The sequence below is a fragment of the Vigna umbellata genome, chromosome 7, assembly GCF_029865625.1.
Source record: "Vigna umbellata cultivar VRB3 chromosome 7, Vumbellata_1.0, whole genome shotgun sequence".
Classification (NCBI taxonomy): Eukaryota; Viridiplantae; Streptophyta; class Magnoliopsida; order Fabales; family Fabaceae; genus Vigna; species Vigna umbellata.
In genome coordinates, this window is record NC_142171.1 from 3,107,366 (window position 1) to 3,122,984 (window position 15,619).

The following is a 15,619-nucleotide window of genomic DNA, read 5'->3' on the forward strand; positions in this document are numbered from 1 at the left end:
CGTCAATATTTTGGGCTTTTAACGATGAATTGGTGAACGACATCATATCAGGAGACGTTAAATTTACGTCGAATTTAAAAAATTCAACGTTAAATTAACGTCGAATTTTGTTAACATACGACGTTAACTTAACGTCGAACTTTGTCAATATTCGACGTTAATAATTTTTTTTTTTGGTTTTTTAATTAATTCTGATCATTTTTTACAACTCTACAAGACCTGGAAAGCAAAAAAAGAACAAATTTTAGTGTTTGGTATTTTATAAAGCATGAACTATGAACGTGTAGCGTAGTATCAACAACAAACAATAATAACAAACAACAAACAAGTTCAATCAAACAACAACAACAAACAAGTGCAACTAAATAACAACAACATACAAGTTCAACAAAATAAACAACAAACAAGTTCAACAAATAAGTTCTTCAAAACGAAAAATGAAAAACGAAAAACGAAAACTAACCTTCAAAAGGTGGATTCGTCGAAATAAAGTTTCATCACAGTGAGAGAGAAAACAGAATGCGCCTATGAAGGACAAGGTCACGAAAATAATCGGTTAAAACAAACAAAAATCATACATAAAGTAATTAATTAACATGCATTTGTATCAAATGAAAGAAAGATTACATGTGATGCTCGTCAAACTTCGTTCGAGAAAAGTTTGAGAAGAGAAGAGGGTATCGCGCGCTAAGATAAAGTGAATGAATTTTCAATCTCCCGCTCAAATTTTTATTGAATTCACTAACCTTTTGACGTTGAATTTAAAAGTCATTCGACGTTTTATATCCTTTTACGTCGAATTACAATTCTAAACGATGTTTAATAATTGCATTTATTTACAAAAATGCCATCGCTCATTTTTAACGTTGGTTATTCAGTGGTTTGACGTTGAACGCGTGACGTTATACGTTGTTTTTGTACTAGTGCTAGGGCGTTTTATAAGCAAAATCCTGCAACTCTAATTTCTAGATAGAACTGTTGAACGTTAATGAACCGTTGGAAGACGACTTTTGGATAAAGGCCATTTAGGAAGAGTTGTAACAGTTATAGAAGAACGAAGTTTGGAAGCTCGTCGAGCTACCTCAAGGAAAACACATTGTTGGAGCAAAATGAATCTATTTACAAGGAGTCATTAGTGCAGAAATAATGTTTAACATCACGTGTTTAACGTCTAACGAAAGAAAATCCAACGTAAAGATTGACCGGTGACAGTTTTGTAAATAAAACGTCATTATAGAAGTCAATTAGAGAGGTCCTCGGCGTCAAATAAGGTATAGATGTCGGTTGCCCTCAGATCAGATGTCAAATAGTCTACATACAGAACTGAAAATACCTTTAGACATTGGCTCCCCCCTCCACGGACGTGAAAAAGATTCAAAAATACCTCATTTTAAGCGTCAATGTTAATTTTTTTTATCACATAGACATTGCCCCCCCCAGATCAAACGTCAAATCCTCTGCCAAATCAAAATTGAAAAGTAACCTTTTCAGACATTAAACGTCAGACATAGAAGGAGACGACGTCTAATACACATTAAACATTAGATCCCCTTCCCTGAACGTCAGTAAGTTGCGAAAATACCCCAAAAGTAGCTGTTAAACTCGCTTCTAGTAGCATCAAAGCTAACAAAAGTATGGTTAAGTCTTATATTATTTATTTACTAATTAACAATAATGGAAGGTGGGGGAAATGAAATGAAATTAAAAAAAAATGAATCAAATAATTTGTAAAATCTGGATATGGAAATTAAGGATGCATTAAAGAAATGGTATATATAGGTATCAGAACCAAAAGAATGGAAAATTTCATCATCTAAGCTAATGAACCTAATCTCTATTCACAGGAATACCAAAATCAAAGAATCAGAACAAAAAGAATTGGTTAGAACATAAATTAGAATCAAATTCATATAGGATTAGTTCAAAGAATGTTTATCACAATTTAGGAAGATATCTTGTGAAAATAAGCCCACTTTGGAGTCTTAAAGTTCATTTTCAGAATTAAAAAACAGTGATCTCCATTCAATTCATCAAACCGAAGTGAATCCATCTTATGTTAACCAAGATCAGAAATAGAAAATTATTCTACAATCATCATTATCAACATATCAACTTGAATTCTCTCAAACATAAACAAACAAAATGATAATATCTCCAAATTCATAAAAGAAACTAAAATAGCCAAAAATAGTACCAACTTTCTACACCTATTTCAATTAAAACGACAATATTAACTAAACTACTTTCAAACACAAAATGGAAACTATCATCAAGTAACTAATCAAATTCAAACAAGTCATCAACTCAAAATAGTACAAGGAACAAAGTAAAACCGATACAAAACATATAAAAGCAACATATACAAACTAAAATTAAAGTAAACACCTAAAACCTAAATGTTGAAGCGACGCACGATTTAACGAAGGGTCAGAGTTACAAACGTCGGTGAAGCTCTCTGGCTATGTCTAGTAAAGCCGATGAAGACCCCGATCAGATAAGAGAGTGGAGCGTGGGGGTTCATTGGATGCAACTGGCATATGCTGAACTTTGACCATAGAGTTGATCTTTGGTCACATTCAGGTTGTTGGAGAATCTAAGAGACATATGCGTTGAAGGACAAATTAACCATTGGAGTATTCTTAGAAGAGTGTGGAACTGACCAAAGTTAACTAAGCTTAGTTAAGAAATAGTCTAGTTTAACTTTAGTTAAGAAATTATGCTTTTTCTTTTAAAAAAGACTAGTTAACTCGTTATGGAATTTTAGGTTTTTCTCTACTTTTCTTTCCATTTTTCTCTCCATTTTTTTGCTTTGAGCTCAAAGATCTAAGTGAGATAGGCTCAATAACTTCACATTCGATATTATGTTTTAATACATTTTTTTTTTCATTTTCATTGTTTAATTTCTTTTATACTCACTAGTACAGTTAAAGACAATGGCACCGGTTGTTTTAGCTTATAGGCACCGGTTCTTGACCTGAAGCGTATGTAGACGAGGTAAAAAGTCTACGATTTTATGCCTCGGTTATGAACCGAGGCAAAACGATACAGGATTACAACTCGGTTCAAGGAGAACCGAGGCAGTATGACAGGATTACAACTCGGTTCAAGGAGAACCGAGGTAGTATGGTCTTCCTGGTTTCCCTCGCCGACCACCATCCGACTTTCTCACGCTGCCAAGGTTTCCCCCGCCGACCACCATCCGTCTTTCTCATGCTGCCAAGGTTTCCCCGCCGACCACCATCCGTCTTTCTCACGCGGCCAAGGTTTCCCCCCGCCGACCACCACCATCTTTCTCACATCAGACCACCCAAAACACCGTAGACCACCTTCGTCCTTCGCGAGAATCGCCCCGCCACCCAATTTGCGAACCACCATCTTCTTCGTCCATCATAAAAAATTTACAGACCTGCAAAAAACACCTCACACCAGCAATCTCATCCTCCTCACGCAATGCCTTCATCAATCATCCAACCACCAAAACCCACCATCACCACCGTGAGCCAAATCGTGAGTTCCTTCATCTCCAACAACCTCCTCATACTTCGTCCATGAAACCTGCAGAAAAAATCCCTAAATTAGATGGAAACCCTAATCGCGAATTTGCACATACACAGAACAAACGTGACAGAGGGACGAGCACGCGACTGAGGAGCGAGCACGCGGCAGAGGGGCGAGCACGCGGCGGAGGGGCGAGCACGCGGCGGAGGGGCGAGCACGCGGTGGAGGGGCGAGCACGCGGCGGAGGGGCGAGCACGCGGCGGAGGGGCGAGCACGCGGCGGAGGGGCGAGCACGCGACGGAGGGACGAGCACGAAGCGGAAGGGAGAGCACGCGAAGGAGGACCGAGCTTGCAGCAGAGGGGCGACGAGAAGCTGCGGGGGAGGCGACACCGTGGATTCCTTGCGTTGAAGAAGAAAGCGTGAGAGAGGGGAGGGAGGCGAGAGCGAGGGGAGGGAGAGTGAGGGGAGGGAGGCGCGAGAGTGATGGAGGGGAGAGTGAGGGGAGGGAGGCGCGAGAGTGATGGAGGGGAGAGTGAGGGAAGGGAGGCGCGAGAGTGATGGAGGGGAGAGAGTGAGGGGAGGCGAGAGCGATAGCTAGGGTTTCGTTCAATTTGGGGGTTATATGCCTCGATCCTTCTTGGTGCGAGGCAGTAGAAGCTGATACGCCTCGGTCCTTCCTATCAACCGATGCAGTATACCCTTTTCATCTCGGGTTTCTCTTAACCGTGTCAAAAACCGTGTCAGAAACCACTGATTAGGCACCGATTGCTTTTACAACCGAAGTGGTAACCCTTTTTGGCACCGGTCAAGTATGAACTGAGGCCTATAAGGTCTCGTTAATTACAAAACTGCCACCGTGTCTGAATAGACAGCGGTTTGGTGTAAACCGAGATCTATTGTGCGAGTTTAAAAGCACATTTTGTACTAGTGACTCATTCAATTCGATTATATAGAATTTCTACTATACATGTGCTCATGTTGTGATTTCATTTTTTATTCAAGTTCTTCTTAAATTTGTGAATTAGTCAAATTTTCTTTTATATTCTACTAGGTTTGGGTTATGGATTCATGTCTATAACATAATGTGTCCAAAAGACTAAAAAACACCAAGGTTTGAATGGTAAACCTAACTAATCGAAAGAAACATATATAGCGCGTTAAAAAGCTTCTTTTTTTACTAGTTAAAACATAAGTTTATGTGTTCTTGAAAAGGAATGAATTTTGATTTCTATGAATTATTATTGATTGTTTTAGGTTAGAATAATGATTTTGAACATGTTTGCATTTATAATTTTTTTGTAAAAAACACAAAAACACAATAAGACCATTTTTCTGGTTAGAAGCTACGTTCTTAAATTTGATTTTCGTATCTACTCAATTATTTGACCTCGTTTCAATTCTTATAATTAATTGATGTTAATAGGAACCATTTTGCATCATTAATTCATTTAATGATCCTTTATATAGTTATTTTAGTCATTGTCATGCATATTCACATCCTCACGAACACTAATTTTGCTTAATTGTTGGAGTTTTGGTTTTTATTTGCATTTTTTAATTTGTATAAGTACTATTCAGTTCTAAACACATATTTTAGTGATCTTAGGTGATTAAAACATGTTTTACACACTAGCATTATAAAAAAACCATTCCACTTTCATTCAGATATTACATTAAACAACTAGTGAAAACTAGATTTTGAAGAGGCATTTCATCAAACAGTTTGTATTTATTTGTTTGTAATGATGGCTAATTGTTTCTAAACATTAGTCTTTATTCATATTAGGGTCCAATAGTACACATGTTTGACATCAATTCTATTATTATGGTCAATGTTAGAAAGCATTTAAAGATAAATTATGTAGTTTTTAATTTCATGAGCATAATAATTTTAGGATTTTAGTACTTATAGTTAATTAAATTTCCCCATCACAAAGTAGTCACAATAATTTGTATTTATATATTTCTAGTTTTAAGGATTGAGAGTCAAAATTCCCTATATATTACTATATTTTAAGAAAATTTTGGTTTTGTGTGACCTTAATGGACCTAAATTTTAGTTCATGAACTATAGAATAAAAATTATAAATTTCAGATCCAAAATATTAAGTATTACCATGTAGGTGTTCGTAGGATTTATGAGTTACACAACATGATTAGATTCAAACAACAGATCTAACAAGTCAACATCAATTTTCAAAAGTTTCTACGTGTAATTATAAATTTGAAAAATGATATTTTGACCTCCACTTTTATAGTAGCAATTTCTTTGATATTTTTATTTTCTTTTTCGAGTCAAGTTAGAATTTTGAAGAAGAGAATAGGTGCCCGAGTTTTATTCTAATAAAAGTGTGTGTGTTTGTTTTTCTGACATTGGCTCCTTTGTTTCTTTCCCCACTTGCTATTTATTACTTTTTATTATTCAAATTAAAAGAATATAAATAAAAATATTTAAACCCTTTTAAGTAATTGAAATTAATTACATCTAAGCAACATAGATAAAATAGCTAGAATAAAGAAATAAAGAATAAAAGATGTCCAATGTGATAACATAATGCGAAAAAAAGGTTGAAGTTTGCACATTGATGTTTAGCATACATATGTTAAGGATTGTTGGAATTAAATATCCTTTAATTAAAAGAGCTTTTGCTACATATAGAATGTGCGAGAGAAGGGGAATCGTTGTTGTGATGGAAACCAAAGTGCTAAAGATATCCAAAGAAAAAGGGTAATAAAGCGAAGAACGAGGTATGAAAGGAATTATAGGGAGTGGAGAGAGAAGTTAGGAGGAAAGAGAGTGGAGGAAAGGGTTATAAAAGGGGAAGGGGAAGATGGAGATGAAAGCAAGAAGCTAATAACAATCCTTCTTCTTCCAATAATAACGAAGGAAGGAGATAGGAAAGGGTTGAATTGAATAAAAAAAGGAAAAAAAAAATGGGTCGGATATCAAGTTTAGTGATTGGTTTGATGGCATGCTTGATGGCAGCATCAGTGCGTGGGGAAGACCCTTACATATTCTACACATGGAACGTCACCTACGGCACTGTTGCACCATTGGGTGTGGAACAACAGGGCATCCTCATCAACGGCCTGTTCCCAGGGCCAGAAATAAACTGCAGCAGTAACAACAACATTGTCGTCAATGTCTTTAACTTCCTTGACGAGCCCCTCCTCTTCACCTGGCACGGTATCCAACACAGGAAGAACTCATGGCAAGATGGCACCTTGGGAGCCCAATGCCCCATCCTCCCAGGTTCCAACTACACCTACCACTTCCAAGTTAAGGACCAGATCGGCAGCTACTTCTACTACCCCTCCATCGGCATGCACCGCGCCGTCGGTGGCTTCGGTGGTTTGAGGATCTACAGCCGCTTGTTGATCCCAGTTCCCTATGCTGACCCCGCCGACGAGTTCTGGGTCCTCATCGGTGACTGGTACGGCAAGTCCCACCAGACCCTCAGGCAATTCTTGGATAGTGGACGTAGCATCGGCAGGCCCAGCGGAGTCCATATCAACGGCAAGAACGGTGGTCTTGAGCCCGCTTATACCATGGAGCCCGGCAAGACTTACAAATACAGAATCTGCAATGTGGGGATCAAGGACGCCCTCAACTTCAGAATCCAAGGTCATCCCTTGAAGCTCGTCGAGATGGAAGGCTCACACGTTGTTCAGAACATCTACGACTCCCTCGACGTTCACGTTGGACAGTGCTTCTCTGTCCTCGTAACCGCCGACAAGGAGCCCAAGGACTACTACATGGTCGCCTCCACTCGCTTCACCAAGAAGACCCTCGCCGCCTCCCGCATCATCCGTTACTCCAACGGTGTCGCCCCCGCCTCCCCTGAGCTTCCCCCAGCTCCCGAAGGCTGGGCTTGGTCTCTCAATCAGTTCCGCTCCTTCCGTTGGAACCTTACCGCCAGCGCTGCCAGGCCCAACCCTCAGGGCTCTTACCACTACGGCCAGATCAATATCACTCGCACCATCAAGCTCGTTAACACCCTCAGCAGGTTCGGTGGAAAACTCCGCTACGGACTCAATGGTGTGTCCCACCTTGACAATGAAACCCCACTCAAACTCGCTGAGTACTACGGTGTGAGCGACAAGGTTTTCCAGTACAACCTCATCTCCGACGACCCCGTTTCCCCCATCGGCGACCTCACCCTTGCTGCTAACGTCATCAACGCCAACTTCCGTGACTTCATCGAAATCATCTTCGAGAACCCCACAAAGGTTCCCCAGTCTTACAACTTGGATGGCTACTCTTTCTTTGCCGTCGCCATTGAGCCAGGGAAGTGGTCACCGGAGAAGAGGAAGAACTACAACCTTCTGGATGCTGTGAGCAGACACACCATTCAGGTGTTCCCCAAGTCCTGGGCTGCTATCATGTTGACATTCGACAATGCTGGTATGTGGAACTTGAGGTCGGAGCTTGGCGAGAATCGTTACCTGGGACAGCAGTTGTACGTGAGCGTTTTGTCTCCAAACAGGTCCCTCAGGGATGAGTACAACCTTCCAGATACTCAGCTTCTTTGCGGCATAGTCAAGGATATGCCTAAGCCACCACCTTACTCTTCCTAAACTTGGTTTCTTCTTTAATCAGAGCCACCTCGTCGATCGCTTCAACACTTTATCATCATCACACTCTTCGATCCACGACATATTCCTTAATTGATTAGCCCTTGTAGTTAATTAATTTTATCTTTCTGGTCACTGATGTATCAACCCTTTCCTATACTTCTAAATCAATAATACATATTCACACTCCTTCCTTCCATGCTTCCTTCCACTCTTCTTCCCTTTCTCTTTTCCATCCCCTACTTTTAAATATGAAAATATCTTTTTGACAACTTTTATATAACAAGATGATAGTTCATGATTGGTGTACTCACAGGCCCTCCCAGCATAGATCGAGCGAGCGGTTAATCCAACATCAGTCCACCCATTCAGTCCGCCCAAGATGGCACGTCCGCCCAGGAATCTGGACCGAGCGTCCAGCCATTAGAGAACCGGACGTCCGCCCAAGAGTGCACGTCCGCCTAAGAATCAGGACCGAACGTCCAGTCATTCCTGAACCGAACGCCCGCCCGGGTTGATCTCCCGGACCAACCATCATTCCCAACCGACCAGCCTTTTGTCGACTACACGGTTAAACGTTAATGACTCATTAAAGTCCTTAATAAAGATTAAGGTATTATTGGGCCGTTCCCAGGCCCCCAAAAGGTAAAAGCCCATCACAATCAGTATAAATAAAGATCTCAGGTATGATTTCTGGACAGATTGCTTAGAACGCAACGAACACATGCATTATATAACGCCTGTCATATTACTGACTTGAGCGTCGGAGTGCCTTTGACAGGTACCCGACCCCCCGGCTTGGAGTATGGAGCAGCACCGGGAATGGGAGGACGACCGCCCGACTTGGAGTGTGGAGCAGCGTCGGTGTCCGCCAGTTCAGCTTTCCTCGGTTCGTGGGATTGGGCAACGTCAGTGACCGCCCGGTTTTCACCAGCGTCTGGAGCGTCCGTCTGTGGATCAGGCGTCCGTCCAACCGTAGTCAGCCATATCATCCTCCCGCGAGACAACGTTCTCATGTTTTAGCAGGGTCCGCCTCGGATCCGGTCGAAACATTTGGCGCCCACCGTGGGGCCGAGTGGGGTATTACCCATTGTAAACACAAGGAACCAGTGAGGGGCACCTCAGAAGAATGTCAACTCCCGGCCCTTCAGCCCTTTGTTCTCGGCTTCATCAACATTACGCAAATCTCGGTCGCCCGGCCTGATTTCCTGGCCGTTCGACCTTAGAACGGTCGTCCAGTCCCGAGCGTTTGGCCATCTGGCCTCGTACTCTCGGCCCTTCGGCCTTAGTAAGTTTTCGGCCATCCGGTTACAGTTCTCTGCCGTCCGGCCTTACCTTAACCAAATCTGGCATCACCCGGCCATCTGGCCTCCGAGGTACGTGTTCAACTTCTACCACTCGGCCATTCGGCCTTAGGTACTTAGCCAAATTTGGCATCCAACATCCGGACATCCGGCCTCCGTTCCCGACCTTTAGGCCTTAGTTCTCGGCCGACCGGCCTCAGCACAGTCCCGGTCATTCGACCTCAATTCCCGGACCGGCCTCAGACAAGGTTGGCGTCCGCCGTCCGGCCATTTGGCCTCCAAGGTACGTTATACTCCTACCACTCGGCCATTCGGCCTTAGGTACTTAGCCAAATTTGGCATCCAGAATGTGGTTATCCGGCCTCAGCTCCCGGTCGTTTCAACTCCACTCCCGGAGGTCAAGACTGAGTCTCGTCCATCATGGATCAAAGAGCGCTCGTTCATCCGCCCTCAACGAGCGCTCGTCCGTCCGGCTTCAATCAGCGCTCGTCAGTTGGGCTTCAAAGAGCGCTCGTCCATTCGGCCTCATCGACCGACCGTTGGGTCGGCTTCCAATAGCGCTGATAACAGTTGAAAAACTGTTATTTTCATGCTTAAAATTGATACTAAAAGCAACCTTTATACTTAGAAACTAGCTTGAAATCATGCTTTTCTTCATATTTTCAGAAATAAGAGAGCTGGACAGGTTTATGCTTGATTTCAGTGTTTTTGTGCAGGTTTTAAGGTGAATTTTGTGAAAGAAGTAAAGAAGGTGAGAGATGGAATCAGAAAAGACATCAAAAAGTGCAAAAGGAGAAGTCGAAGTCACCACTCAGCGGCAGTTTACCGCTGAGCGGCACTCAGGAGCTTACGGGAGATCCGCTGAGGGGCAAAATGGCCGCTGAGGGGAAGAAACGTCTCACGCACTTACCGCTGAGCGGCACTTTTATGGGCTTGGACCTAATTTTCTGTAATTTACGAATAATATATAAGCTTTAGGGTTTCCTAGGTTAGGTATCTTTGGCTGGAACGAAGCAAACACTCTCTCTTCCACCCCTTTGAAGGGGGATCTTGGATGCTGAGGCTTCCTCTTCACCTTTTTAGGGTTTTATCTTTCATTCTTTCATTGTTATTCATCTAGGTTCACCATGAATATGGTGAACTAAACTCTGTATGTTTGTTGGGGAATCAATGTATTCTTTTGAAGCTCTCGTATATGGAATTTGTTTTTACATCTTTTATTTAAGATCTATGCTTTCTTTCATCATTAGTTAGGGTTTTTCCTCTTTGCGTAATGCTTGCATTGTTTAACTCATTCGATGCATGATTATTGGTTTTGTCGATACGGGCGCGTACGGGGAAGTCTAGATCCGGGGAATTTCTCCCAATATTATATTGGTTGTCGTTAAGCTCCTGCACTTATGAACTGATCATTAGGAATGCTAGGAATTGTATGAACTCGTCATTAGGGAGAAGCCTTCTTGAAAGGTACTTTAGAGAGTGGCATTAACAATGATGATTTGAATGTTGAATTCCTAAAATATATGAGAGTGGATAAGATGAAATTGACCCCCAACAACATATTCATACATCTATTTCATTGAAAGTGTTTATCTTTTGCTTTTGCCATTGATCAAAACTTCATGCATACATATTTAATTTTCGTCTTTTGCATATAAAAATCCAAATATTTCGTCTTTAAGTCTTAGCTAATGAATAAACCACACAACTAAACTAGGCCGTGAGTCCTTTGGGAAGAACGATACTTGGTCTTACCAAGTTTATTACTTGAACGATTCGGTCATACTTGCCGATTGAAAAACAAGTTTGTGACATCACATTTTGGTGTTCATAAATTTGTCCATCAAGCTTTTGGCACCGCTGCGGGGGACTCGTGGTTTAACTGGTTAATTTGTGTGATTGTTGATTATCTTTGACTTTAATTTTGAATTTCTGTTTTTATTTTGTGTTTTTTTTTATTTTTCGGTTTTTATTTGATTAGATTAGATTTATTTTATTTTATTTTATTTTTCTGTTTTCTGTTTTTCTATTTTCTGTTTTTATTTCATCTGCTTATCTCTGATCTTATATCTTTTTGTGCTAACAATTGTTTTTAGGATTTTGTGCCTAATGTCTGCATAATGCAATTTGGTCAAGAATTTAACTATATGGGCACTCAATTCTACCAAAGTAATCTCAACACTGGTGGGAACCTCACTCAAGCATGGATCAAAGCCAATCTTGGCAAGTTGCTGGACAATTTGAGAACCAACCACAACAACAATGGCAGCATCAACCCTTTCTATCAGGAAGTTTGGATAGGTTGGAGGACACCCTTCAACGATTTTTGAAAAATTCCGACTTTACTCAGAAAAGCATTGAAGAATCATGTAAAAGAATGGAGATGCAACTTCGTTACATCAATCAGAGATTGAATGATGATGTTAATACTGAAGTTAACCTTAAGGAGGAAGGGCAAGTCCTTATCACTGAAAGTGACAAGATTCTTGATGAGGAAAAATTAGAGGGAGATGAGGTAAAGAGAAAAGAGAAAGAAGAGTTGAGTGAGAAAGATAAAGATGAAGAAAAAGAAAAAGAAGTGGTTGAGAGAGAAGAGAGAAAGAAAATTTGTGTGAAAATAAAGAAGTTGAGGAGAAAGAGAGAAGGGAAGAAAAAAATAAAAGAAAAGAAAAAGAGAAAATTTGGGGAGAGAAAGCATAAGAAAAAGAAGATGAGAGGAAAGAAGAAGGAATCATATGAAAAATCCCATCCTCATCTAAAGAAGAATCATAGGAAGAAAAAGAAATTTAAGTGCTTTATGGAAATCTTCAAGAAATTGGAGATTAAAGTTCCTATGATTGAGACACTGCAACAGGTTCCTGGTTTGATTAAATTTCTAAAGAAGTTCAGTAGAAAGAAGAAGAAAAAGAAGATGGAACTTGAACTTTATTAGGTCAAGCTAATGACGTTAAAAGAGCGCTTGCTGGGAGGCAACCCAGTGGATTTAAAGACTTTTGATTTGGTTTTTTGTAATTTTTAATTTGTGAACATTATTTTTGTAATTATTTTGTTGGAAATAGCATCTACTGAAGGATACTATGTTTGTAACACCTACTGATGGGTGTTGGTAAGAAAATTTTGCACCTACTGATGGGTGTTGGTGGATTTTGGGTCAGGCTCGTGACGTTAAACAAGCGCTACCTGGGAGGCAACCCAGTTGATTGAATATTTCTGTTTGTTTATTTTAGTTAGGGTTTGCATAAGCATTTTAAACATTGACTTGCAGGGAACCAGTTAGGGGCATGTATGGGAGGCACGTAGGTTAAGAAAAGAAGGAGAAGAGCACATCACGAAAGTGCCGCTGAGCGGTAAATTATCGCTGAGCGGTACTCTCGCAGATGGGCTTTAGTTTCCCCTTAGCGGGACCCGAGCCCATTAGGGTATTTTTATACCCCAAGCTGCGTTTTAGGTTTTCTATCCAGGCTCTTCTCTGCACAAACACTCCCACATACCTTTTCCAAGGTTTTCCATATCTTTTCATTCTTTCCTCTTGAAAATTTCTCTTCCACTCACTTGCTCACTAGTGTTCCATTCAAGTTTGGGGTTGGAAGAGAGTATCTTAGATTGGAAACATTCTCATTGCATCTAGTATCTTCACCCAAGTAAGTAAAATGCATTTTGTTCATTCTAGGGTTTTTGATTTTGAATGTGATTGTCAAAGCATGAAAATTTAGGGGTTTTGATTTCTATGCATGATTTGATGATATATTTGATGTTTGAACCGATTAAACTGCATGATTATGAACTAGAAAACTGAAAATTGCATTTGGGTGGAGTTAGGACAGCTTTAAAACAAGATTTTCAAAAATCTGCAGAGTTACCGCTGAGTGGTAATCTGCCGCTGAGCGGCACTCTGCCAGATTTGGTTTTTCTAAATTTTTGCGTGTTGGAATGTGGCACTGGTGGCGCTGAGGGGAAATTCTGGCCCTCAGCGGTGGTTTAGCTTCGAAAGGAGTTGTGTTCTGTGTTTTACTAATGATTAACATCATGTTCTGTGGTTTTGTGTTTGTGTTTGAATGTAGGAATGGCATCCTCTTCAGGAAAAAGATTGAAAACCATGGCAACCAAGAGAAAGGAAAAGGAACCAGAGCAACCCCACTCTAGCAGGTTCCTCTCTAGGAAACATGAGAAGCACTTTAGGGTGGTTCAGGACAGGAGACTTCTGATGGAGAGAAAGGTTGGAATGATACCTAACTTTGCTCCTCAATTTGGAGAGCAAGTGTTAGGGAATGACTGGGGAAAGCTAGCCACCTATCCTACACCTGCCAACATAGCTGTGGTAAAGGAATTTTACACCAATGCAAAGAAGATTGGTGATTATCCAGCTGAGAATTATTTGGGCTATGTCAGAGGCCATGCTATCAGGTATGATCCTGATTCTATTAATAACTTCCTGGACACTGTTTGGGCTGGTGAGCAGTGCCAGTTTGCTCTTTGCATGGAGGAAGGTGCTGATTATGAGGATGTGGAGAGAGTACTATGCATACCTAGAGGACACTTCCAAAGGAATCGATCTGGCTCAGTGGTTAACATTAGGAGGACGGATTTGACTCCTCTTGCAAAATATTGGATGGCGTTTTCTCATGCCAACATTCAGCCATTCAGCCATGTTCACATGTGTTAGATATTACTTTCAGCAGGGCATTCTTCATCTACTGTGCTATCAGAAACTTGAATGTTAATATTGGGCAGGTGATAGCTGATGAGATTAGTGTGTGTGCTAATACCTCAAACCACAAAGCATCACTAGGACATCCCTCTTTGATCACACATCTTTGCAAGATAGTTGGGGTGGACACTTCTGCTCCACCATTTGAGAGGCCAAGAAAAGCTATTGATGAGGCTTATTATAGGCAGTACTGTGGAGGTGAGGAAGCAGCTCAACCAGTTCCACCACGCCGTGCTCGTAGAGAGAGAGGACCAGCATAGAGCCAGACATCTGCTGAGACACATGAAGCAGAACCATTCCAGATGAGGGACATGTATATGTCTCTTATAGGTGCTCAGTTGCAGTCTATTCATAGAGGGCAGGTGGCCACTGCTGAGATGATTGTGGGGATGTATGATACACCTCCTGCCCACAGGTGGACTATGGATGAATTCCATAATGTGGTAGCTTGGCCAGAGGAACCAGTGCATGGAGGAGGAGCTGGAGCAGCTAAAGCTTCAGCTAGAGAGATGGAAGAAGATGAAGCTGATGATGATGATGCATTTGAAGATGATGAAGATGAGGAAGAAGAAGAAGATACAGAGGACAGCTCAGACTGATGAGGAGCTGAGATAGCATTTATTGATAAATGCTATCATATGATTATGCTTTTGTGGTTTAAGTTTTCTGAACTTATTTGTTTTTGTTTTTATATTAGGGTTTGATGTACTCTATTGAACACCTGGTTTGTTATGATGGTTTGCTATTAACTGTGATTGTGTGATAAGTAATGCTGAATGATGCTTATTGATTGATTGATGTTGAGATGATGTGCACATTAAAATGCTTATACAGGTGATTCACAAGTTTTGTAAACAAATGCATTATATTATGATTGTGATTGTGAAATTAAGCAGGATGTGTATGTCAAATGTGAATGAGCTTATATGTGAGGTTTTGAGCTCCAGAGTTGTTATTGTTAAATGCTATTACTCTGAAAGCATGAATGACTTTGCCCAGGTTTTCTATGATTGAATCAATTGCTTGTTTTGTATCATATGATCAAGGCCGTTTGTTGGAACCCTTTTTATTGGCCAAATTCATAAAGTTAGCCCACTAAAAGAGAACACTTATTGTTCTATCCTTTGAACCCTTAGCCTTGAACATACACTGAAACCCTTGATTGAAAATCTTTACCTTGAGTTAAGTAGAAAATATTTTGTGGTATTGTTAAATGTTCAAGTTTGGGGTTGTTGGGAAAACATGAAAAAGGAAAAGCATTGAGCTAAGAGCTAAAAAGTAAGAATATGCAAAGAAAAAGAAAAGAAAAGAAAAGAAAAAGAAGTAAAGCTCAATGCAAATGCAAAGGCAAGTTGGGAAAAATAAGAATAATTGTGTTGTTATGATTATCTTAACTCAAGGATTTTGTGATCCGGAAAAACCAATTTTCTTGTTAACCCAGCCACATTATAAGCCATTGAAAAGTCCTTGTGATGATGCATGCTTGTGAATGTTTTTGATTGTGGTAAAATGAAAGGCAAAGTTGATTCATGT

At 40.7% G+C, this 15,619-nt stretch overlaps 1 protein-coding gene across 1 annotated transcript; it reads left to right on the plus strand.

Moving 5' to 3' along the window:
* The first annotated feature begins 6,240 nt into the window (after window positions 1-6,240).
* Window positions 6,241-8,290, plus strand: LOC148194958 (L-ascorbate oxidase homolog). The gene has a single exon (XM_088094729.1). It carries the CDS (start codon window positions 6,434-6,436, stop codon window positions 8,075-8,077), a length of 1,644 nt encoding a protein of 547 aa, XP_087950855.1. The 5' UTR covers window positions 6,241-6,433; the 3' UTR covers window positions 8,078-8,290.
* Window positions 8,291-15,619: the final 7,329 nt, after the last annotated feature.